The sequence below is a fragment of the Stomoxys calcitrans genome, chromosome 1 (genome assembly GCF_963082655.1).
Source record: "Stomoxys calcitrans chromosome 1, idStoCalc2.1, whole genome shotgun sequence".
Taxonomy (NCBI): Eukaryota; Metazoa; Arthropoda; class Insecta; order Diptera; family Muscidae; genus Stomoxys; species Stomoxys calcitrans.
The window spans coordinates 22,217,189-22,243,433 of record NC_081552.1 but is presented as its reverse complement, the minus strand read 5'-3'; the positions used below and the strand labels follow the sequence as shown (position 1 = coordinate 22,243,433).

General features: G+C 39.0%; 2 protein-coding genes across 3 annotated transcripts in view; one reads left to right on the top strand and one right to left on the bottom strand.

Moving 5' to 3' along the window:
* Positions 1-26,245, top strand: part of LOC106085042 (calcium-transporting ATPase type 2C member 1) — a 661,371-nt gene that overhangs the window by 433,647 nt on the left and 201,479 nt on the right. The window lies entirely within an intron of this gene.
* Positions 17,299-18,237, bottom strand: LOC106085039 (uncharacterized). 2 transcript variants are annotated; one of them, XM_013249038.2, is made up of 4 exons: positions 18,161-18,237; positions 17,805-18,096; positions 17,561-17,737; positions 17,299-17,497 (listed from the first exon to the last, which is right to left on the bottom strand). In XM_013249038.2, the coding sequence occupies exons 2-4, from the start codon at positions 18,030-18,032 to the stop codon at positions 17,348-17,350; spliced, it is 555 nt and encodes a 184-aa protein (XP_013104492.2). In that variant the 5' UTR covers positions 18,033-18,096; positions 18,161-18,237; the 3' UTR covers positions 17,299-17,347. The 2 variants fall into 2 exon arrangements, with proteins under 2 accessions (XP_013104492.2, XP_013104493.2); XM_013249039.2 differs by having other exon boundaries at positions 17,585-17,737.

Below are 26,245 nucleotides of genomic sequence, written 5' to 3'. Positions count from 1 at the left end.
GGCTCAAGAAGCAAAATCGGCAGATAGTTTTATATGGGATCTGTATCAAGCTATAGATCGATTCAGACCATATGAGAAGCCGTTGTACAAAATTTCTGCCAAATCGGATGATAATTGCGCCCTCTAGAGGCTGAAGAAGTCAAGATCCCAGGTCGGTTTATATGGCAGCTATATCAAAACATGGAGAGATTTAAACCATACTTAGACCAAAACACCACGTGAAAAAGTTCAGTCAAATCGAACGAGAATTGCACCCTCTAGAGGCTGAAGAAGTCAAGACCCCAAGATCGGTTTATATGGCAGCTATAGCAAAACATTGTGCAAAATTTCAAGCGCCTAGCTTTACTCCTTCGATAGTTAGCGTGACGGATGGACATGGCTAAATCGACAAACGGAATGACGAAATTAGTATACCTTATGGTGGAGGGTATAAAAATTGTTGCAAGATTTATCATACTCAAACTTACATTGGCAGTGTTCATTGTCTTGTGGAGTCTTGCTATGACATTCATAACATTCGGTTTATTATTTCGAATTTCCACTTTACATAGCGGATATTCTAGGTATTCCTTGTCAATTGAAATGCACTCTATGTTCAACATATCAACAGCATTTTTCTTAGGCATCACTGAATTAAAATAAATAATTTGGCCAATCAACAACCCGAATAGTAGTGAAAGTTGAGATAAAGACAACATTTTCGATATGTATGAGTAACCAGTAATTGTTTTCGCTGTAATGACACAGAATAATATGATCTTTTTTACTTTAACCCTACAGTTTGTTTTTTTGAAGAAAAAGAGTAAATAACAGTTGAATTGTAATAAAGCTACTGAAGTTTGTGGGGGTTTTTATCTTGGCTTATGATCTAAATTTTTGGCAAAACATTTAAAGTAACAAAACAAAATTAACAGTTTTCTGACCTTTCTGTCAAGTGACCAGCAAGGAAAGGCAAAAGTCGGGCGGAGCCGATTAAATAATACCCTACACCGATCCTACAATTATAAATTCGGACAATAGATATATGCATATGAGAGCTATATCTAAATCTAAACCGACTCTTTTCGAACAGATCGTTTGAAAATTGTTATTACTACGGCCACATAAGTGCAAATCCGGCGATAAATATATATGGGAGCTGTATCCAAATCTGAACCGATATTGATGAAAACTTGCGGATATGTTAGGACTATAGCAACAAAACTATCCGTGCCAAGTTTTATGCAGATTGGTTGTAAATTGTGGTAACTACGACCATGTAAGTGCAAATCGGGTGATATATATATGGGAGCTATATCTAAATCTGAACCGATTTTTAACAAAATCAACAGCGTTTGTCGTTTAGCCAAAAAAAAGCGACATGTGCAAAATTTCGTGACGATTAGACAACAAATACCACCTGTACCTTGATTGCAAAAATACATGGACAGACGGACATAGCTGAATCCAATCAGAAAATACAATAATTCTGATTCGATCGGAATACTTATCAGTGGGTCTAGCTCTTCTCCTTCTTAGCCTTGCAAACAATTGCACAAATTGAAAATACCCTGTACCTACCGGGTATTAGATTTTTACGCTGATCAAGAATATATATACTTTATAGGCTCGGAAATGGATATTTCGATGTGTTGCAAACGGAATGACAAAATGAATATACCCCCATCCTTCGGTGGTGGGTATAAAACCATATAGACCGATCCGCCGATTTGGGGTCTTAGGCCAATAAAAGCCACATTTATTATCTGATTTTGCTCAAATTTGGAGCAGTGAGTTGTGATGGGCCATTCGATATCCTTCGTCAATTTGGCTCAGATCGGTTCAGATTTGGATATAGCTGCCATATAAACCGATCCTCCGATTTTGCTGCAATTTGGGACAGTGAGTTGTCTTAGGCCGTTCGACATCTTTCTTCAATTTGGCCCAGATCGGATCAGATTTGGATATAGCTGCCATATAGACCGATCCCTCGATTTAAGGTTTTGGGCCCATAAAAGGCGCATTTATTTTGCCGATGTCGCCAAAATTTGGAACTGTGAGTTAAGTTAATCCCCTTGGCATACTTCTGCCATATGGCAGGGATCGGTCCAGATTTGGATATGGCTGCCATCTAGACCGATCTCTCGAATTTAGGTTTTGGGGCCCTAAAAAGCGCAAAATGTCATCTCAATATCTCTATCTCAATCTTTATTTTTGTCAGCTGTTTCCTCTGTTTGCGCCATAGTGCGACGTTCTGAGTCGATCTAGCCAAGTCCTTCCGTTTGTTGAAGTCACGATAGCGGTCGAACGCGTAAAGCCAGCCGCTTCAAATTTTGCACAGAGACCTAATATATATATTGGTCGTGCAAATGGGCCACATCGGTTCAGATTTAGATATAGCTCCCATATAAACCGATCTTCCGATTTGACTTCTTGAGACCCTGGAAGCCGAAATATAGCATGTTGGGTTTTGCTATGTCTTTCAACAACAGTGCCAAATACGGTTCAAATCAATCTATAACCTGATATAGCTTCCATATAAACCGATCTCCCAATTTGACTTCTTAAGCCCCTGGAAGCCGCAAATTTTGTGAGATTTGGCTGAAAGTTAGCATGTAATGTTCTGTTCTGACTTCCAACAACTGTGCTAGGTATGGTCCTAAACGATCAAGAACCTGATATAGCTCCCATATAAACCGATCTCCCGATTTGACTTCTTGAGCCCTTACAAGCCGCAATTTTTTATCCAATTTTGCAGAAATTTTGCATTTAATGTTTTGTGGAGATGTCAAACAACTGTGCCAAACACGGTCCAAATCGGCTTATAACCTGATGTAGCTCTCATATAAACCGATCACCCGATTTGACTTGAGCCCTTACAAGACGCAATTTTTTTCCGATTTTGCCTAAAAATTTGCATGCGGTGTTTTGTTATCTCTTTCAATAGCTGTGTTAAGTACGGCCTAATCAGCCTATAACCTCGATCATCCTTGTTCGGTTCCTAGAAACTTTAGTCTTTGCTAGTTTGGCAGAAGTTTGGTATGTAGGTTAAAATTATGCCCTTCAACTAAATTTATTTTGTAGAAATATGTAGAAGAATCCATGGTGGTGTGATCCCAAGATTCGACCAGGCCGAATTTAGTACGTTTTTACTTGTTAAATGTACCTACGTTTTAGTGTTGGACTTCCGAAAGGCCACTTAGTCACACATTGTATTAAATACAACCACAATTATTTAAGAGTTTTAGCTCTAACCGTTCGCCCTGTGCAAAGTTCACCTATTACTTATCTTTTGGTACTTTTAGTTATAAAATGTACAAAAAGACTCCAAACTTAGGTTGCTACTTATGTACCAAGTTCCATAGTTCTAGCTCAATTAACAAAGAAAGTGCTGAAAAGTACTGATTGCGGTACTAAACATACTATATCTCCTCATTTTTCACCCCTTCATTGAGTTCAATAACTAAGTATGGAATTTCATAACTCTGCCCACTTCCGAAAAGAACGTACCGATTAGCATCGTACTTTTTTACCATTGCAGTACTATTTTAATACTCTACACCATCACTGTGGTACATGGAATTATAACTTAGTGGATTTCTTTGCAACATCCAGTAGGAAGAGGGATAGACCCATTGATAAGCATACCTACCAATCGACTCAGAATCACTTTCTAACTCGTCTGTCTGTCCATGTTTATTTGTGTAAAAACTATAGGTCGCAATTTTCATACGCTCGTCTTCCAATTTGGCACATACATTTGTTTTTTGGGTGGAGACAAAGACGTTCGAAATTGGAAAAAAATTGGTTAAGATTTGGATGTAGCTCCCATATATATATGTTCATCCGATTTGGACTAATGGTGCAATAATGTGGTCATTTGTTACCGATTTTGTCGAAATGTGGCAAGAAGGATTTTTTCTTGACTCTCGACATTACAGGTGATGTTCATAGAAATCGCTTCAGATTTAGATATAGCTATATATATATATATATATATATATAAATATATATATATATATATATATAAAAATCAATTTGTATTTGTTTGTATGTTTGTTTGTATATTTGTGTGTTCCTTATAGACTCAGAAACGGCTGAACGGATTTTCTTGAAATTTTCACAGATGGTGCATAATGATCCCGTGGTGAAAATAGGATACTAAATTTTTTGATATTTGAAGGGAGGACGGTCCCTTCCCCTTACCCTAATTTTCAGAAACGCCAGATCTCGGAGATGGTTGGTGCGATTTAAGCGAATTTTATGTGCTCTCATATAGTAATCTAAAAATAAAAGTTTGGTATCCAAATTTCGGATGGGGTACCTAGGGGGGCTACCCCACCCTAAAACCTATTTAAACCAATCACCACAATATGGGACTCAAATGAAAGGTATTTAGGATAAGAAAACGTATCTAATATCCAATTGTCGGACCAAGTGCTAGGGGGACCACCCCAAGCCCCAAAACACTCCTAAATCGGACATTTTTACCGACCATGGCAATATGGGACTCAAATGAAAGGTACTTGCGAGTAAAATACGAATCTGATATCCAAATGTGGGACCAAGTTTCTGGGGGTCCAACCCATTCCCAAAACACCCCCCAAACAGGACTATTTATTGACCATGGGAATATGGGGCTTAAATAAAAGGTATTTGAATGCAGAATACGAATCTGATATCCAAATATGGGACCAAGTGTTTGGGGGGCCGCCTCTCACCAAAAACATCCCCCAAAGGGTACAAATTTACGACCATAGCAATATGGGGCTCAAATGAAAGGTCTTTGAGAGTAAAGCACAAATTTGATATCAATATTCGGGAAAAGTGTCTATGGGGCCACCCCACCCCCACAACACCACCCAAATAGGAAGTATTTTCTGACTATTGCAATATGAGGCTCGAATAAGAGGGGTTTTAAAGTGAAACACGAATCCGATATATATTTCCTAGGCCACTGAGTGGCCGCCACCCCCAAAATACCCCCCAAGCCGGTCATGTTTGCCGATTATAGAAATATGGGGCTCAAATTAAAGGTATGTGGGAGTAGACCACGTATCTGATATCAACATTAGTCTAGCGGACGTCCCACCACCATAACAACCCCCAAATAGAACGTATTTGCTCACCAAGGCAATTTGGGTCTTAAAGAGAATGGAACTAAATATTCATAGTTTTTAGGGCCAATACCCCAAACCGGACATATTTGCTGACTTTTGCAATAAGGAGATTAAATGAGATTAGAAAACGAATTTGATATCCAATTTTGAGGACAATGGCAAAATGGGGTTCAAATAAATAATATATAGATATATGAGAATAGAGCAAGTTGCTGATATATTTTCGGGGCTTAGAATTTGGGGGACCATCTTACTCCCCAAAACACCCCTAAATCGGGCATATTTGCCGACCATGACAATTTTGGGGGGTAGAGCAAGTATTGATACCCATTTTCGTGACCAATTTTCTGGGGGTCTACCCCTTTCTCAAAATACCCCACAAACAGCAATTTTTTAGTGACCATAGCAATATGGGGCTCAAATAAAGGTATTTGGGAGTAGAATACGAATTTAGTATCCCAATTTAAGACCATGTATTTAGGGCATCATCCCTCTCTCAAAACACCCGCAAAGAGAAAAAATTTTTCGACCATGCCAATATGTGGCTCAAATGAGAGGTATTTGAGATTAGAAAACGAATTTGACAACCTATTTTGGGTCCATGTGTTTGGGGAACGCGTCATCCTGTAAACTCCTCTTAAGCCAATGGCAATATGGGGTTTAAATAAATGGTATTTGAGAGAAGAGCACGATGCTGATATTTTTTCAGGACCAAGTATCTGGGGGACCACCTCTCCCCCGAAAACACGACTAAATCAGACATCATGAAAATATCGTGCTGAATTGACCAATAGAGATCATATGGAAAGAAAACAAAACTCTTACAACTTGCTGGTATCACTTGAGAGTGAAAATCTGTTGCACCGAGTAAACCACAAAAACTCGTTTAAGACGCTTCAAAGAATTGTCGGATAAACTGAAAAGAAAGATGAGCAAACAAGCCCAACTCTCACCCCAATTGAGCTTCACTTTGCCCTGGTCATCATCGTTCGAACGACACAACATTCATCTTTCAGAGAAGAACTCCAACAATTGGAAAGGCAGCAAGAGCTTAAGGGATCGAGTCAGATCAAAGGCCTTTCACCATTTCTAGATGAACATAATGTCATAAGAGTCGGAGGAAGGCTAGAAGAATCGCCCTTGAGTTTCAATGTAAAACACCCCATGCTATTACCCTTCCATGAAATAATAAGTCGGTCAATCTTTGAGTCCATAAACAAAGAAAATTAAACACTGCAGCCCTACCGCACTTCTTGCAAATGTAAGACAACGCTTTTGGCCCATTAAGAGAAGGCGCTTGACCCGAAACATTGTGGTCCATTATGGGTACATTTTAAAACCAGAGAAAAACGACCTCAGAAGGCGTATATAGCCGTTTTTATACCCACCACCGAAGGATGGGGGTATATTCATTTTGTCATTCCGTTTGCAACACATCGAAATATCCATTTCCGACCCTATAAAGTATATATATTCTTGATCAGCGTAAAAATCTAAGACGATCTAGACATGTCCGTCCGTCTGTCCGTCTGTCTGTTGAAATCACGCTACAGCCTTTAAAAATAGAGATATTGAGCTGAAACTTTGCACAGATTCTTTTTTTGTCCATAAGCAGGTTAAGTTCGAAGATGGGCTATATCGGACTATATCTTGATATAGCCCCCATATAGACCGATCGGCCGATTTACGGTCTTAGGCCCATAAAAGCCACATTTATTATCCGATTTTGCTGAAATTTGGGACAGTGAGTTATGTTAAGCCCTTCGACCTCCTCCGTGAATTTTGCTCAGATCGGTCCAGATTTGGATATAGCTGCCATATAGACCTATCATCCGATTTAGGGTCTAAGTCCCATAAAAGCCACATTTATTATCCGATTTCACTGAAATTTGGGACAGTGAGTTGCGTTAGGCCCTTCGACCTCCTCCGTGAATTTTGCTCAGATCGGTCCAGATTTGGATATAGCTGCCATATAGACCTATCATCCGATTTAGGGTCTAAGTCCCATAAAAGCCACATTTATTATCGGATTTCACTGAAATTTGGGACAGTGAGTTGCGTTAGGCCCTTTGATATCCTCCGTCAATTTTGCTCAGATCGGTCCAGATTTGGATATAGCTGCCATATAGACCTATCATCCGATTTAGGGTCTAAGTCGCATAAAAGCCACATTTATTATCCGATTTCGCTGAAATTTGGGACAGTGAGTTGCGTTAGGCCCTTCGATATCCTCCGTCAATTTGGCTCAGATCGGTCCAGATTTGTATATAGCTGCCATATAGACCTATCACCCGATTTAGGGTCTTAGGCCCATAAAAGCCACATTTATTATCCGATTTTGCTGAAATTTGGGACCGTGAGTTGTGTTATGCCTTTCAACATCTTTCATCAATTTGGCTCAGATCGGTTCAGATTTGGATATAGCTGCCATATAGACCGATTTCTTGATTTATGGTTTTGGGCCCATAAAATGCTTATTTATTATCCGATGTCGCCAAAATTTGGGACAGTGAGTTAAGTTAAACCCTTGACATACTTCTGCAATATCGCACAGATCGGTTCAGATTTGGGTATAGCTGCCATATTGACCGATATCTACGTTTTAGGTTTTGGGAGACAGTGAGTTTGGTTAGGCTCTTCGAAGTCCTTCTTCAATTTTGCCCAGATCGGTCGAGATTTGAATATAGCTGCCATATAGACCGATATCGCAATTTAAGGTCTTGGCCCCATAAAAGGCGCATTTATAATCCGATTTCACTGAAATTTGACACAGTGACTTATGTTAGGCTTTTCGACATCCGTGTCGTATATGGTTCAGATCGGTTTATTTTTAGATTCAGCTAGTGTACTTTTAGTATTTGGTCCAAATCGGAACATATTTTGATATAACTGATATGGGACATAAGGTATGAAATTTCCACCGAATTTTGATGAAAGGTGGTTTACATATATTCCCGAGGTGGTGGGTATCCAAAGTTCGGCCCGGCCGAACTTAACGCCTTTTTACTTGTTTTTTTTTTTTTGTTTCGCTACAAAGGCAGTTCATTTAGAGCAAGTAACGGATATCACAACCGATGCATTTATTGGAGCACTAAAGAGGTTTATAAGTCGAAGAGGACATTGCCAAAATCTTTATTGTGATAACGCTAACAACTTCGTGGGAGAATCAACTTGCAGAACTATCAAGTGCCTTGTTTTCTACAACAGCTCAAAGTGTTTTTTGCGCAATTAAAAACATTAATTTCCATTTCATACCTCCGCAGTCCCCGCATTTCGGTGGACTATGGGAAGCTGGAATTAAATCCGATAAAGGTCTTTTGATCAAAGAAATATCAAGCTATCCTGAACTCAAGCCCAATTGCGCAAATTCCTATCAACCCGAATGATGACGCTGCATTCACTCCTGGTCATTTCTTGATTGGGGAGCCTCTCACGGCTCATGTTGACGCGACTGCACAATCGACATCCTCCTCCTTGGTAAAACGTTGGGAATTAGTATGGCGAATATGATGTCAGTTTTGGAAGAGATGGTCGCCAAATGTTGGAGCATTATCTCGTTTGCTTTGCCCTTTTTCGAGTGAAATTCAAACAAAAGACGAAGATAGATTGGGTTTGTACTAGGGTTGCCCAAAAAGTAATTGTCGGTAATATAGTAGTAATATAGTCGGCGTTGACAAATTTTTTCAACGGCTTGTGACTCTGTAATTGCATTCTTTCTTCTGTCAGTTATCAGCTGTTACTTTTAGCTTGCTTTAGAAAAAAAAGTGCGCGAAATTTTGTTTACATTTGTTTGTTTGGCGTCAATTTTAATATGGGTACCACATGTATTGAAAGAAATTCATTTAACAAACCGAATCAACGCTTGTGATATGCACCTTAAACGCAATGAATTCGATCCGTTTTTAAAACGAATCATAACTGAAGATGAAAAATGGATTGTTTACAACAACATTATTCGAAAACGATCATGGTCCAAGCATGGTGAACCAGCTCGAACCACTTCAAAGGCTGATATCCACCAAAAGAAGGTTATGCTGTCTGTTTGGTGGGATTGGAAGGGTGTGGTATATTTTGAGCTGCTTCCAAGGAACCAAACGATTAATTCGGATGTTTACTGTCAACAATTGGACAAATTGAATACAGCCATCAAGGAGAAGCGACCAGAATTGGTCAATCGTAAAGGTGTCATATTCCACCAGGACAACGCTAGACCGCACACATCTTTAGTCACTCGCCAAAAACTCAGTGAGCTTGGCTGGGAACTTTTGATGCATCCACCATATAGCCCTGACCTTGCACCATCAGACTACCATTTATTTCGATCTTTGCAGAACTCCTTAAATGGTAAAACTTTCGGCAATGATGAGGCTATCAAATCGCACTTGGTTCAGTTTTTTTGCAGATAAAGGCCAGAAGTTCTATGAGCGTGGAATACTAAATTTGCCAGGAAGATGGCAAAATGCATTTAATTTTTTTTAAGAAATTCGCAATTACTTTTTGGGCAACCCATACATCTGTCTATTAAAATGTTTCCCAATTTATACCAAAATATATAAAAATATAAGATTTAAAATATACAGAAAGAAAAAGAAATTGCAACGTAGGAGAACATTCCATTTAAAAAATACAAAAAAAAAAAGAAAAGAATAGTAACAAGTAAAAAGGCGTTAAGTTCGGCCGGGCCGAACTTTGGATACCCACCACCTCGAGTATATATGTAAACCACCTTTCATCAAAATTCGGTGAAAATTTCATACCTTATGTCCCATATCAGTTTCATCAAAATATGTTCCGATTTGGACCAAATATTAATAAGTACACTAGCTATATCTAAAAATAAACCGATCTGAACTGTATACGACATGGATGTCGAAAAGCCTAATATAAGTCACTGTGTCAAATTTCAGTGAAATCGGATAATAAATGCGCCTTTTATGTGGCCAAGACTTTATATCGAGATATCGGTCTACATGGCAGCTATATCCAAATCTGGACCGATTTGGGCCAAGTTGCATAAAAATGTCGAAGAGCCTAACACAAAGCACTGCCCTAAATTTTGGCGAAATCGGACAATAAATGCCTCTTTTATGGGCCCAAAACCTTAAATCGAGAGATCGGTCTATATGGCAGCTATATTCAAATCTGGACCGATCTGGGCAAAATTGAAGAAGGACGTCAAAGAGCCTTGCCAGACTCACTGTCTCAAATTTCAGCGACATCGGACAATCAATGCGTCTTTTATGGCCCCAAAACCTAAAACCTAGATATCGGTCTATATGGCAGCTATATCCAAATCTGGACCGATCTGTGCGATATTGCAGAAGTATGTCAAGGGGCTTAACTTAACACACTGTCCCAAATCTCGGCGACATCGGATAATAAATGAGAATTTTATGGGCCCAAACCATAAATCAAGAAATCGGTCCATATGGCAGCTATATCCAAATCTGAACCGATATGGACCAAATTGAAGAAATATGTCGAAGGTCCTAACACAACTCACTGTCCCAAATTTCAGCAAAATCGGACAATAAATGTGGCTTTTATGGGTCTAAGACCCTAAACCGGAGGATCGGTCTATATGGCAGCTATATCCAAATCTGAACCGATCTAGGCCAATTTAACGAAGAATGTCGATGGACCTAACACAACTCACTGTCCCAAATTTCAGCGAAATCGGATAATAAATGTGGCTTTTATGGGCCTTAGACCCTAAATTGGAGGATCGGTCTATATGGCAGCTATATCCAAATCTGGACCGATCTGTGCGATATTGCAGAAGTATGTCAAGGGGCTTAACTTAACACACTGTCCCAAATATCGGTGACATCGGATAATAAATGAGAATTTTATGGGCCCAAAACCATAAATCGAAAAATCGGTCCATATGGCAGCTATATCCAAATCTGAACCGATATGAACCAAATTGAAGAAATATGTCGAAGGGCCTAACACAACTCACTGTCCCGAATTTTATCAAATTCGGATAATAACGGACGGACATGTCTAGATCGTCTTAGATTTTTACGCTGATCAAGAATATATATACTTTATAGGGTCGGAAATGGTTATTTCGATGTGTTGCAAACGGAATGACAAAATGAATTACCCCCATCCTTCGGTGGTGAGTATAAAAAGAAATGGCAGCTTAAGAAAGTGTGCCGAAATTGCTCATGCCGAATTTCTCACCGGCAGCCAACATAAGCATCGAATTTCTTGCTGTGTTATTAATTTGAGTAGCACATGAAAAACAAAGTGTTGAGTTTCATACTGAAAAACAATACTTAATACCTTGAATGTGCCATACAAAGAAGTGTAGAAGAGAGAGTGTATCTGCCACGATGTTTTCATTACCCTTAATATACCTCAAATCCGTTGTAAATTGCCCAACAATAAAACTTTATTGTTGTAGGCTTGTGATCAGTATAGGTAGAAAACGAACGCTCTTCTAAATAGTGCCGAACATGTTTAACAGCTTCATAAACCATTAATAGCTCTAGGTCATTAGTACTATAGCCTCTCTGAGATTGGCTTAGTTTAATGGTAAAGAAAGGTAGTGGCTGAAATCCATCATTCATTCGCTGATTGAAAACAGCTCCTAAAGTAAAGTCTGATGCATCTACTTTAATGCACCACTGACCGGATAAAGTAACAACACTGCATTTGATAAGCTTGATTTACATTGTGAAAATGATTTCTCAGCTTCCTCAGTCCAAATTACAGGTCATTTTGACTATGTTCTTGAGAAGTTGGTTTAGTGGAGCATGTTCTGTTGCTGCGTTAGGTAAAAAACGTCTATAAATGCTAACCATTCCGAGAATACGTTATCCTGAATAGGCAAAGGCTTAGGGATACTATCGATTTCATCAACTATGCTTCGAATGGGTTGCATTCCCCTTGACGATATTCGGAAGCCAAGGAAAACGATTTCATTATTACCGACAAAACATTTACCTTGGTTGACGAGAATACCATATATCTGAAATCTCTCGAAAACGATCTTCATATGTTCCATATGCTCAGCAGGTTATTTTGAAATTATAAGGACATCATCAATGTAGATAAATGTAGAAGGCAAACCACATAGGACTTTTTGTATGGCAAGTTATTTTTGATCGTTGACAATCCTGAAACGACTTCGTCCACTGTTCACCATCTATCTTCATAGTTTACATTAAACGTTGGAAGCTAAGGGCTGAATTTCGCAAATCCAAACGGCATTTTGCCAAATTCATATAAGCCAAATGGAGTAACGACAGCAGTTTTTGGTATGTCATCGGGGAAATACAGGAATTTTTTAGACTTTAAAAATATACAGCTACCGGCTAAGTTAACGATCTGGTACCGTGATTTTATTTAAAAATCGGTAATCTCCAACGAATCTCCATTCACCATTTTTCTTGGGAACCATATGAAAAGGCAGGATTCACTGATAGAAGGTTTGGTCACTTGCAAAAACATAAAGTGGGCAGGCACCATGAACATCATTAAGGGTGTCAAATCTGCCGATTAAAAATACCATCAAATAGGAGAAAACGTAAACAAAGAATGAATGTAAACAGAGAACCAGTTGACATCCTCAATGCCAAGTGCTGCCAAAAATTAAATAAAATGTATCTCGGCTGATGGCTGGGCTTAACCGTATTCAGTGAATCCTGATGAAGAGGATTCGACCAATTTCTCATTGGCCCTCTTAGAATCCCTAGTTCAAGCATGTACTCAAAATCAATTTGAAAACGATTTTGGTCTAAGCGTCGTAATACTGCAAAAACGGGTGATCCAGTCGTTTCAATATGATGATATATTCCATGTTTCACTTTAATTCCAAGAAGAGTGGAAACTTGATACTTCTGGATACTTCATTAACAATTTTTTGTATATGGAGTCATCTTTCGCCAACGTTGTTATGCCCAGTGACAAAGAGTTAGAAAGTTTCGCTGAAACTTGCAGATCTGTTTTGTTTTAAGTCAGGCTGAAGATGAAAACGTTTTAAAAAATCAGATCCAATAATTGTTTTTATAACATCTGCTATACTGAAAGTCCAAGAAAATTTTCTGCTTAATCCAAAATCTAAATGCATAATTTTCCGATTGGAAGTACGAACCATTTGCAGCAAAAATTTTAATACCACAGTCGGACGTTTTTGCAGTTTTGAAGCTCGGAGGACTTACAGGTAAATCGGCCGCGGTGCCAACTAAAAATGTTCTATTGGTAATTTTATCCTCAACAAAAAGGCGACTCGAGATACTACTATAATCCGAAATTGTCTCAACTTCCGAATGGCCCTCTGGTTTTTGTGAGAATGAACATGGAAATACGCCGATTATGGTTCCAACACCAATCTCTGCGTCGTGATTAACTTTTGTTTCGTGATTTGGAGTCATTACCTGTTTCTGAGCGAGATTGGCTGCAATTTCTAGAAAAATTATTGAATTTCTTTTCTAGAGCTTCAATTTGACGGGATATCTTGGTCAGATCAAAATAGCCAGCTGCAGTAGTTACTTCATAAAGTTGCGGCGAATGTAGACTCATAATCTTGTTTGCTTGTAGAGCTAAAGAAGACACATCGCTTATTTGACTTATTGTTAAAATGGAGCGAACATCTTGTGGAAGTTATTCCAAAAAGAGTGTCTTGAGAACAGCGTCATTTAATTGACCAAAAGCTAAATTTGAGAAGGGCTTGAGAATTTCATTTCGTGGCGTTAGGCATTGTTACACCTGTAAGATTATTTGAATTTGTATTTAACAATTTGAAACGCGAGGTCACCAATTAATATGCGAGGTTTTATATCTTCTTCGCAATTAAAAAAACGGTACATTTATAAACAAGTAAAAGCGTGCTTTTACTTGCATTTGTCGAGTTCTTTTCCCGGCATCTCTTCTTAGGCAAAAAAGGATATAAGAAAAGAGTTGCTCTGCTATTAAAACGATATCAAGAAATGGTCCGGTTCGAACCACAATTAAATTATATGTTGGAGACCTGTGTAAAATTTCGGCCAATTCGTATAAGAATTGCGCCCATTGGGGGTCACGAAGTAAAATAGAGAGAACGATATATATGGTATCTGTATCGGGCTATAGACCGATTCAGACCATAATAAACACGTTTGTTGATGGTCATGAGAGGATCCGTAGTACAAAATTTCAGGCATATCGGATAATAATTGCGAACTCTAGGGGTCAAGAAGTCAAGATCCCAGATCGGTTTATATGGCAGCTATATCAGGTTATGAACCGATTTGAACCTTATTTGACACAGTTGTTGAAAGTAAAAATAAAATACGTCATGCAAAATTTCAGCTAAATCGGATAGGAATTGCGCCCTCTAGAAGCTCAAGAAGTCAAGACCCAAGATCGGTTTAAATGGCAGCTATATCAGGTTATGGACCGATTTGAACCATACTTGGCACAGTTGTTGGATATCATAACAAAACACGTCGCGCAAAATTTCATCCCAATCGGATAAGAATTGCGCCCTCTAGAGGCTCAAGAAGTCAAGACCCAAGATCGGTTTATATGACAGCTATATCAAAACATGGACCGATATGGCCCATTTACAATACCAACTGACCTACACTAATAAGAAGTATTTGTGCAAAATTTCAAGCGGCTAGCTTTACTCCTTCGGAAGTTAGCGTGCTTTCGACAGACAGACGGACGGACGGACGGACGGACGGACGGACAGACGGACGGACATGGCTAGATCGACATAAAATGTCACGACGATCAAGAATATATATACTTTATGGGGTCTCAGACGAATATTTCGAGTAGTTACAAACAGAATGACGAAATTAGTATACCCCCCATCTTATGGTGGAGGGTATAAAAATAGGGGTACACTAATCTAGTCATTCCGTTTATACCACCTCGAAATATTCGTCTAAGACCCCTTGATCGTCCCGACGTTCTGAGTAGATCTAGCCATGTACGTCCGTCTGTCGAAATCGCGATAGTGGTCGAACGCGTAAAGCTTGCCGCGTGAAATTTTGCACAGATACTTAATACTGAGGATTGCAAATGGGCCATATCGGTTTAGATTTAGATATAGCTCAGATATAAACCGATCTCTCGATTTGACTTCTTGAGCCCCTGGAAGCCGCGATTTTCGTCCGATTTGGCTGAAATTTTTCACATTGTGGTCCGTTATGACTCCCAACAACTATGTCTAGTACGGACCAAATCAGTCTATAATCTGATATAGCTCTCATGTAAACCGGTCTCTCGATCATCGTTGTTCGATTCCAAAAATATTTAATTGTTGTTGGTTTGACAGCAGTATGTAGAATAAAATTATGCCCTTCAACAAAATTAATTTTGTATAAATTTATATATGATGGTGGGTTCGCAAGATTCGGCCCGGCCGAACTTTTATTTGTTTTATTTTTATACCCTTTACCATAAGTAACTACTCGAAATATTCGTCTGAGACCCCATAAAGTATATATATTCTTGATCGTCGTGAAATTTAGCCATGTCCGTCCGTCTGTCCGTCCGTCCGTCTGTCTGTCCAAAGCACGCTAACTTCCGAAGGAGTAAAGCTAGCCGCTTGAAATTTTGCACAAATACTTCCTATTAGTGTAGGTCGGTTGGTATTGTAAATGGCCCATATCGGTCCATGTTTTGATATAGCTGCCATATAAACCGATCTTGGGTCTTGACTTCTTGAGCCTCTAGAGTGCGCAATTCTTATCCGATTGGGATGAAATTTTGCACGACGTGTTTTGTTATGATATCCAACAACTGTGCCAAGTATGGTTCAAATCGGTCCATAACCTGATATAGCTGCCATATAAACCGATCTTGGGTCTTGACTTCTTGAGCCTCTAGAGTGCGCAATTCCTATCCGATTGGAATGAAATTTTGCACGACGTGTTTTGTTATGATATCCAACAACTGTGCCAAGTATGGTTCAAATCGGTCCATAACCTTATATAGCTGTCATATAAACCGATCTTGGGCCTTGACTTCTTGAGCCTCTAGAGTGCGCAATTCTTACCCAATTGGGATGAAATTTTGCACGACGTGTTTTGTTATGATATCCAACAACTGTGCCAAGTATTGTTCACAGCGGTCCATAACCTGATATACCTGCTATATAAACCGATCTTGGGTCTTGACTTCTTGAGCCTCTAGAGTGAGCAATTCTTATCCGATTTGAATGAAATTTTGCACGGCGTGTTTTGCTACGATATCCAATAACTGTGCCAAGTGTGGTTCAAATCGGTCTATAACCTGATATAGCTGCAAACCGATATAGGGTCTTGACTTCTTGGGCCTCTAGAGAGCGCAATTCTTATCCGATTTGCCTGAAATTTTGTACGACGGATCCTCTCATGACCATCAACATACGTGTTTATTATGATCTGAATCGGTCTATAGCCCGATACAGCTCCCATATAAATCGATCTCTCTATTTTACTTCTTGAGCCCACAAAGGGCGCAATTCTTATTCGAATTGGCTGACATTTTACACAGGTCTCCAACATATAATTTAATTGTGGTCTAAACCGGATCATATCTTGATATCGCTCTAATAGCAGATTTTTCTTTCTTTCTTTTCTTATATCATTTTTTGCCTAAGAAGAGATGCCGGGATAAGAACTGACAAATGCGCTCCATGGTGGAGGGTATATAAGATTCGGCCCGGCCGAACGCCGGGCTTTTTTGTTTTATCCTACATTCAGGTACTAAACGTACAAAATTTTACTTTATTTACGGATTAAGCTACGGCTCTCAAAATTGGTATACGGTTTCAGCTTGACAGTATATATTGGGCGACTGGTAGATAGTGGTAGTTTTTGAAATTAATACATCTAGGCACTAAATCGTACAAAATGTTACTTTGAGTGACTTAGAGGTCTGAATTTTGCAATACAATTTCAGCGTTACAATATATGTATTGGGCTACTAAAAGATTTTCTTGAAATTCGCATATTAAGTACTAAAGTGTTCAATATGGGATTAAGCTAAAGCTCTCAAAATTGGGATACAGTTACAAATTGGCAGTATACATCGGGAGAGTAGAGCATATTTTGAAATAGGCACATTTAATACAAAAACGTACAAAATGGTACTTTCTTCACGGTTCAGGCTAAAGTTTTTAAATAAAAGTTACAGTTACATCTTGGGTGTATCGAAGCGACCTGGGCTATGCTAGTTTTGCATATACGCATTAATTTATAAAATCAGTTGCATGTTAGTTATTTGCACTTAGAACATGAACTTTTGTTTTATTTAACTTTTGTTTAAAACTTTTCACTATAAACATTAATTTTGCATCGCTTAACACCATTAACCCAAAATATAACTTGAACTCGATATTTGCCCTTGGGTATGGGCAGCAGACTGGCATAACCAGCATCATGGGAAAAATTATGGGCCACTATATCCTGGGGCTGTAAATATAGAAGATATTCATTAAGTCAGTGTCAGGCAAGTTGTCATAGTGATTAACAAACGTAGTATGGACATGAGTGATTCACATTGGTATGTTTCGTAATCACTGGAGTAATAGAAGACCAAAATATTTGCCTTTTATCATCCATATTGGCTAAAAGGCCACAAACATCAATTAAATCATCGTACAAGAAGGGCTGATAATTTCGGTTCAACTTGCGTAGCAATTTAACGTTGGCCTAAAAGTCGATACAAGTAAAAAGATAAATAATTGAAATTCTTTGTATTAAAGGCCTTATTGCCTACCTTTATATCACTGGCTGTCTTTCGCAGTGTAGCCCTTGCATTCAGCACACTTAAAATCTGGCTCCTCTTTTCCACCTGGCAAAGGGAAAAGTATACAAATTCCTTGTCCCAAGATTCACACTCCATGTTGGTCAACATAAACCCAGAACCCTTTGCTGCTTCCGTAAAATCCATATACATTTTTAATGCGTACAATAACTTAAACAGCAGACAAATAATTTTGGACATTTTTCAATAGTGACTCAATGCTTATACCAAACATTTACTTCATTTGCGTAATTGTCAAATATATCTACAAATACAATAACAACTTTACTGTGGTCCAAAAAAATAAAAAAAAAAAAACAAATAATTACCCTCTGATCATTAGCAAACAGTATTTAGCAATTTTTCATTGTGTGACGAAAGCATTTTTGACAATTTTTAAGATATTAAGGTTTCTGTTAAACTTGAAATTTAAAATTTTTAATTTTCAAAAAAAAAAAAAAAACAACAAGCAAAAGTGTGCTAAGTTCGGCCGGGCCGAATCTTATATACCCTCCACCATGGATCGCATTTGTCATAGAAAATCACCACCTCCAAAATTTCAGGCACATCGAGTAATAATTCCTCCGGAGGCTCAAAATGTCAAACTAAGTGATCGGTTTATATGGCAGCTATACCAGGTTTTATACCGACTAAGACCATACTTGTTTAAAGCCTCAAGAGGTCTAATCGGGAGATCAGCTCAGCTATATCAGGATATGGACCGATTTAGACCATACTTGATACAGTTCTTGGAAGTCCAAATAAAATAATTCGTGCAAAATTTCGGTTAAATTGGATAATAATTGCGCCCGTCCAGAGGCTCAAGAACTCTAATCTGGAGGTCGGTTTATATGGCGGCTATATCAGGATATGAACTGATTTAGCCTATACTAGGCACAGTTGTTGGGGAGTCATACCACAACACCACGTGCAAAATTTCATCCAAATAGGATAAAAAATGCGCCCTCTAGAAGCTCTAGAAGTCAAGACCCAAGATCGGTTTCCAATTTTTTCAACGCTCACATCAGAATGCTATAACCCAAATTTCATGAAGATCGTTTAGAAACCTAACACATTACTTCAAATCGAGCGAAAATATTTTGGATTTTGAAAAAATTTCTTATAGGTCTGTGACAAATTTATAAATATTGCCATCTGTACTTTGTAGACAATTTCGCATGGACAGACAGCTGGTCATAGCCAAAACTAATCAGAAATTGGTTCTCAGTCGATCCGAATGTTTATCGCTCTTCATTTGCTTGAAGGGTGGTAGACCCACTAAGTTATAATACCTTATATGACAGTAGTGGTACCAATACAGGCTGTTAACCAATAATGAGACGTTTTAGCGTACGCCTCTGCACTATTACTCTATTCAAATTATTTTTACGACAAGTTAACTTCGTTTGTGAAAAATGTTGAGAAATGTTTTTGAGAAAATTGCAAGAATTTGTGAGGAACTCAAAGGATGGATATTTATTTATGGCGTAAAACATTGTCCAACAACCTATGTGTCGTAGAAATTCATGTTGCATTCAGCCTGGCGCCGTTTGGTGCGAGGTTTTTATAACCACCACCATGGGATGGGGGGTGTATTCATTTCACCATTCCGTTTGCAACACATCGAAATATCCATTTCCGACCCTACAGAGTATTTTTATTTCGGATCGTCGTAACGTAAGGCGATTTAACAAAAACTAAGATATTGAATTGAAAATTTGTCATATGTAGGTTAAATTCTTGAAAGGGCCAAGTCGGACCATATTTGGACATACCTGCCATATAGACCGATCTGCCGGTTAAGGGTCTGAAACCCATAAAGCTGCATTAATTAGCCGATTTCAATAATATTTGAACATTGAGTTGTTTAAAGCCTCCCGATATCGGACTCAAATATTATTCAGGTCGGACTATATTTAGATATAGCTGTCATATAGACCAATCTAACGATTAAGGGCCTGAAACCCATTAAAGCTTTTTTTATTACCCGATTTCGATGAAATTTGAAACAGTGAGTTTTTTTAAGCCACCCGACATCCAACTCATATATGATTGCGATCGGACTATATTTAGCTGCCAAATAGACAGATAAAGGGTCTGAAAGCCATAAAAGCTGCATTTAAAACACGTTTTTGCTGAAATTTGAAACAGTGAGTATTATTAAGGCTCCCGACATTCGACCCAAATATGGTTCAAATCGGACGATATAGGTGCCAAATAGACAGATATACCGACAAAGGGTCTGAAGCCAATAAAAAACGCATTTATAACCCGATTTCCGCTTTTATTACCCAATAAAACAATGAGTTGCTATAAACCTCCCTTTATTCGACCAGAATATGGTGCAGATCGGACTATATTTAGATATAGTTGCCATATAAACCGATCTGTCGATTTAGAGTCTTAAGCTCATAAAAGTCTCATTTATTACCCGATTTTTAGCAAAATTTAAAACAGTGAGTTGTTAAAAGGCTTTCGTCATTCAACCCGAATACGGTCCAGACGGATCTGCCGATTTATATTTTGAAGTCCTTAAGCCTCATCTGTTACCCGATTTTGATGAAACTTGGAACAGTTAGTTGCTTTAAGTCTCCCGCCATCTGCATGGAAAATAGTCCAGATCGGACAACATATAGATAAAGCTGCTATATAGCTCGATCTTCTGAGTTTGGGCCTCAGGCCTATTCAAACCGATTTTATTACCCGAAATCGCTGAAATTTTAAAGCGTGAGTTGTTATAAACCAGATGGGGCCATATTTCGATAAAGCTGTCACATAGACGAATCGTCCAATTTAGGATCTAAATTCCAAAAAAATCGAATTTATTGCCCGATAAGAGTTCTCGGCACCGGAATAACATAGAACCCAGCCCAGCCCATATTTGGAATATATGAACATGAAGAACATATCCATGGTGGTGGGTATCCAAAGTTCGGCACTGCCGAGGAAGGAGTATACTTACTTCGCCATTCCGCTTGTAACACATCGAAATATTGGTCTAAGACCCCATAAAGAACTCAAGAACTCTAATCTGGAGGTCGGTTCATATGGCGACTATATCAGGATATGAACTGATTTAGACTATACTAGGCACAGTTGTTGGGGAGTCATATCACTACACCACGTGCAAAATTTCACCCAAATGGGATAAAAATTGCGTCCTCTAGAAGCTCTAGAAGTCAAGACCCAAGGTCGGTTTATACGGGCCAATTTTTTCAACGCGCACATCAGAATGCTATAACCCAAATTTCATGAAGATCGTTTAGAAAACTACCACATTACTTCAAATCGAGCGAAAATAAGACCCCATAAAGTAGGTATATTCTTGATCGTTCGCTTGGCTAACAGTTAAACAATTTAAATGCCTTTATCTGAATCCCATATGATCTTTACTGATTTATGAATTCGCTCAAAGGGTTTAGGGTCATTTGAGTTTGGATGTTAGATGTACTCCATTCTTAAGAGACTTTATTTGAGCCCGATATTCTCATGGGGATTTTGGGAGCAAGAAGCTCCCATGGTGGTGGTTGGTGGGTTTAGGGGGTGGTGTGGGCCCCCAGAAACGTGGTCCCGAAAGAAGGTATGAATTTCGTGATCTACTCCCAAATACCTTTCATTTGAGTCCCATATTGCCTTGACCCGTAAATATGTATGTATGTCGGATTTATGGGTGTTTTTGGGGTGAGTTGGTCCCCAGACACTTGGCCCTTTGATAAGTTTAGGGTGGAGCGTCCCCCCTAGATACCCCATCCGAAATTTGGGTACCAAACTTTTGTTTTTAGGTTACTATAAGAGAGCACACAAACTTTCGCTTAAATAGCACCACCATCTCTGAGATCTAGAGTTTCTGAAATTAAGGGTAAGGGGGAGGGTAATCCCTCCAAAGAGGTGTCGCACTGCGGCACGCCATTCGGACTAGGCTATAAAAAGGGATGTGGATATCGTGCTACTGTAGCCTATGTCCACCTATGACGCTGAACGCCTGCGTTCGAATCCTGTCGGTGGTTATCCCCACCTAACGCTGGCGACATTTGCGAGGTACTATACCACACAAGGTCATTTAAAAAATTCTCCCCAAAGAAATGTCGTACTGCGGCACACCGTACGGAATCGGCTGTAAAAAAGGTGCCTTATCGTTGATAAACTCAACTTGAATCGGAAACACTCATAGATGTATGAAAAGTTTGACCCCGCTCGGTTCCTGGGCAAATTTTTACTCTACTCCCTGTCTTTCTTTTGAACCCCATATTACTGTATTGGTAAATATTTCGGGTTTAGGGGGTTATTCGGGGGTGGTCACTTGGCCATCAAAATAAATAAAAGATTCGTGCTCTACTTTCAGAAACATTTCGTATGAGTCCCATAATGTCATGATCGGTAAATAAGTTGTGTTTGAAGGTGGGCTGGACCCCAGGGTCTTTGTCCCGAAAATTAATATAAATTTCCCGAAAATAAACAAATATCTACTCCAAATAGCTTTTATATAATAGGGAGGTATTTTGTGGTGGGGCGGCTCCCAAACACATTGCACTATATTGTCGTGATTGGTCCATATATCCATTTGGGCTGTCCCCGCGGCACCCGTCCAACAATAGAAACCATGTTTTTTTGGGCTGGGGACTCCACCGGCACTTTGCCCTGAAAAAAAGTATTCTATTCGATCTTTACTCCCAAATTCGATCTTTACTCTCCATACTGACGGAAATAAAACTCAGTTTAAGGGTGATTTAGGGCATACCCCCAAAGTTGGATATCAAATTCGTTTTCTACTCTCAAATACCTTTCAATTGAGTCCCATATTGCCATAATGTGTCAATTATTCTATTCGACGTATTTTTAGGAGGAAAAGAGCCACCTTTACTTGAACGCAAATTTTAATGTCATATTTCATAATCTACCCCCAAATATCTCTCATTTAAATCAATATAGCCATGGTCGGCTGATAGCGCATTTGGGGGTATATGGGGGTGAGGCGACTTCCCATTACTTGGACCTAATTTGTTATGCCATATTCGTAATCTACTGCCGGATACTTTTCATTTGAGTCCCATATTGATGGAAACGTCGAACGTCGGAACTTTTGGGTTGGGGCGGCCCGGTGGGTACTTGAACCCAAAATTTAATATGATTTTCATTTTCTAGTTTCTAATTCCTTTCATTTGATACCCATATATTCGGGTTCATTTGATACCCATTATTGGGTTGCCCAAAAAGTAATTGCGGATTTTTTAAAAGAAAGTAAATGTATTTTTAATTAAACTTAGAATGAACTTTAATAAAATATACTTTTTTTACACTTTTTTTCTAAAGCAAGCTAAAAATAACAGCTGATAACTGACAGAAGAAAGAATGCAATTACAGAGTCACAAGCCGTTGAAAAAATTTGTCAACGCCGACTATATGAAAAATCCGCAATACATATAGCCTATGTTTCCTTTTTTTGATTCAACGGAACAAACAAACACACGGAGTCCCATATAGTCATGATGGGCCATATGCCTATTTGGGGAGTTTTTGGGGGGTGGGGTGACCCCCTACACTTCGATCTGATTTTGTTTGCCATATTCGTAATCTATTCCCCAATACCTTTCATTTAAGCCCCATATTGGTATAGACGACCAATTTGCCTGTTTTTAGACATTTTGGGGTTAGGGCGACTTCCTGGGTTCTTGGAACCAATTTTTAATATCATATTCGTATTTTACTCTTCAATACCTTTCATTTGATATCCATATTTTCTTTATGGGTCCACTTGTGATTTTGGGTGGTATTTTTGGGGTAACGGGGACGGTCCGCCCCCTTCCGATATTAACAAATTATAGAGCATATTTCTTCTTCCTGACCATATTCATAATCTACTCCCGAATACCTTTCATTCCAGTCCCATATTGTCATAATCGCTCCACTCTTATTTTTAGGTAGGACTTTTGGGGTAAGGGGTAGGGGACTGACTCCCGATATCCGAAAATTATATAGCCTATGTTTCCATCAAATCAAATTACCATATCAAACCATTCTCAGTGATAGAGAACTTATTTGCCGGTCTTTATATTAGATGCGGTGGCGACAGTTCTTAGCAATTTAACCATGTAAAACTTTTGAACATGAAAGTGTTGCCCAGCAGCACGTTGTTTGGACTTGTCTGGGAAAAGAAGGCTCCTTGTCGATGAGCTAATTATGACGGCCACCTCGACTTAAGGTTTGCATCTGCTCCTATCACATTGAACGTCATAACTTTGGGGGTACGGCGGTAGTGTCCTGTTAGGTCATTATAATTGATCAACTGTTTTGAGGTGATGTGGTCCGCTAGATATATGAGCCGAATAAATATATCATATTCGCAGTCCACAACTTTATACTTAGAATTTAACCCCATATTGTCATAATTGGTGTATACAGCCGTTCGGTGGCGGGGCGGCTCCCTCCATCTGCCACTTGATGACGCACTTCACTTAAAAATATCTATCACTTGATCCTCCATTGTTTTAATGGGTCAAATAAACTTTTGGAGGCGACTTTAGGAGGTAAAGCACCGCCTAGATTCTTGGACACAAAGTTTAACGTCATATTCATAATCTGCTACCACATACCTTTAATTTGAGGCTCATCTAGCTAGGATCGAATTATATTCCCATTTGAGGGTGGGGCGACCCCCAATTTCTTGGACCTCATTTTTTATGTCATATACCTTTCATTTGAGTCCCATATTGATATTTACGTACAATATGTTTGTTAGGGAGAGTTTTTGGGGTAGGACGACCCCTCGCATACTTCATCGCAATTTTTAATACCATTTTCGTATTCTACTCCCCAATACCTTTCATTTGATACCCATATTGTCCCTATCGGTCCACTTTTGATTTGAAGTTGTGTTTTTGGGGTAACGGGTGAGGGTCCCCCCCCTTCCAATATCAAACAAGTAAGAGCGTGCTAAGTTCGGCCCGGCCGAATCTTATATACCCTCCACCATTGATCGCATTTGTCGAGTTCTATGCGCGGTATCTCTTTTTAAACAATCATAGAATATTGAATAAGAACTGTTATCCTATTGGAGCTATATCAAGATATAGTCCGATTCGGACCATAATTGAATGCTGATTGACATTGTAGAAGTCATTGTGTAATATTTCAGTTCATTCGGATAAGAAATGCGCCTTGTAAGGGCTCAAGAAGCAAAATCGGGAGATAGGTTTATATGGGAGCTGTATCAAGCTATTGATCGATTCAGATCATACTAGACAGGTATATTGAAGGTCATGAGAGAAGGTCTTGTACAAAATTTCAGCCAAATCGGATGAGAATTGCGCCCTCTAGAGGTTCGAGAAGTCAAGATCCCAGATCGGTTTATATGGCAGCTATATCAGGATCTATATCGATTTACGCACTACTTAGCACAGTTATTGGAAGTCATAACAAAACACCTCATGCAAAATTTCAGCCAAATCGGATGAGAATTGCGCCATCACTTGGCTCAAGAAGTCAAGATCCAAGATCGGTTTATATGATAGCTATACCAGATTATGAACCGATTTTAATCATACTTAGCACAGTTGTTGAAAGTAATACCAAAATACTACGTGCAAAATTTTAGTTAAATCGGACGATAATTGCGCTCTCTAGAGGCTCAAGAAGTCAAGACCCAAGATCGGTTTATATGACAGCTATACCAGATTATGAACCGATTTGAACCATACTTGGCAAAATTGTTGGATATCATAACAAAATACATCGTGCAAAATTTCATTCCAATCGGATAAGATTTGCGCCTTCTAGAGGTTCGAGAAGTCAAGACCCCAGATCGGTTTATATGGCAGATATATCAGGTTATGGACCGATTTAAACCATACTTGGCACAATTGTTGGATATCATAACAAAATACGTCATGCGAAATTTCATTCAAATCGGATAAGAATTGCGCCCTCTAGAGGCTCAATAAGTCAAGACCCAAGATCGGTTTATATGGCAGCTATATCAAAACATGGACCGATATGGCCCATTTACAATACCAACCGACCTACACTTATAAGAAGTATTTGTGCAAAATTTCAAGCGGCTAGCTCTACTCCTTCGGAAGTTAGCGTGCTTTCGACAGACAGACGGACGGACGGACGGACGTACGGACAGACGGACGGACGGACAGACGGACGGACGGACAGACGGACGGACATGGCTAGATCGACAAAAAAGAATATATATACTCAAGAATATATATACTTTATGGGGTCTCAGACGAATATTTCAAGTAGTTACAAACAGAATGACGAAATTAGTATACCCCCCATCCTAGGTGGAGGGTATAAAAACTAACAAGTAAAAGCGTGCTAAGTTCGGCCGGGCCGAATCTTATATACCCTCCACCATGGATCGCATTTGTCGAGTTCTTTCCCGGCATCTCTTCTTAGGCAAAACAGGA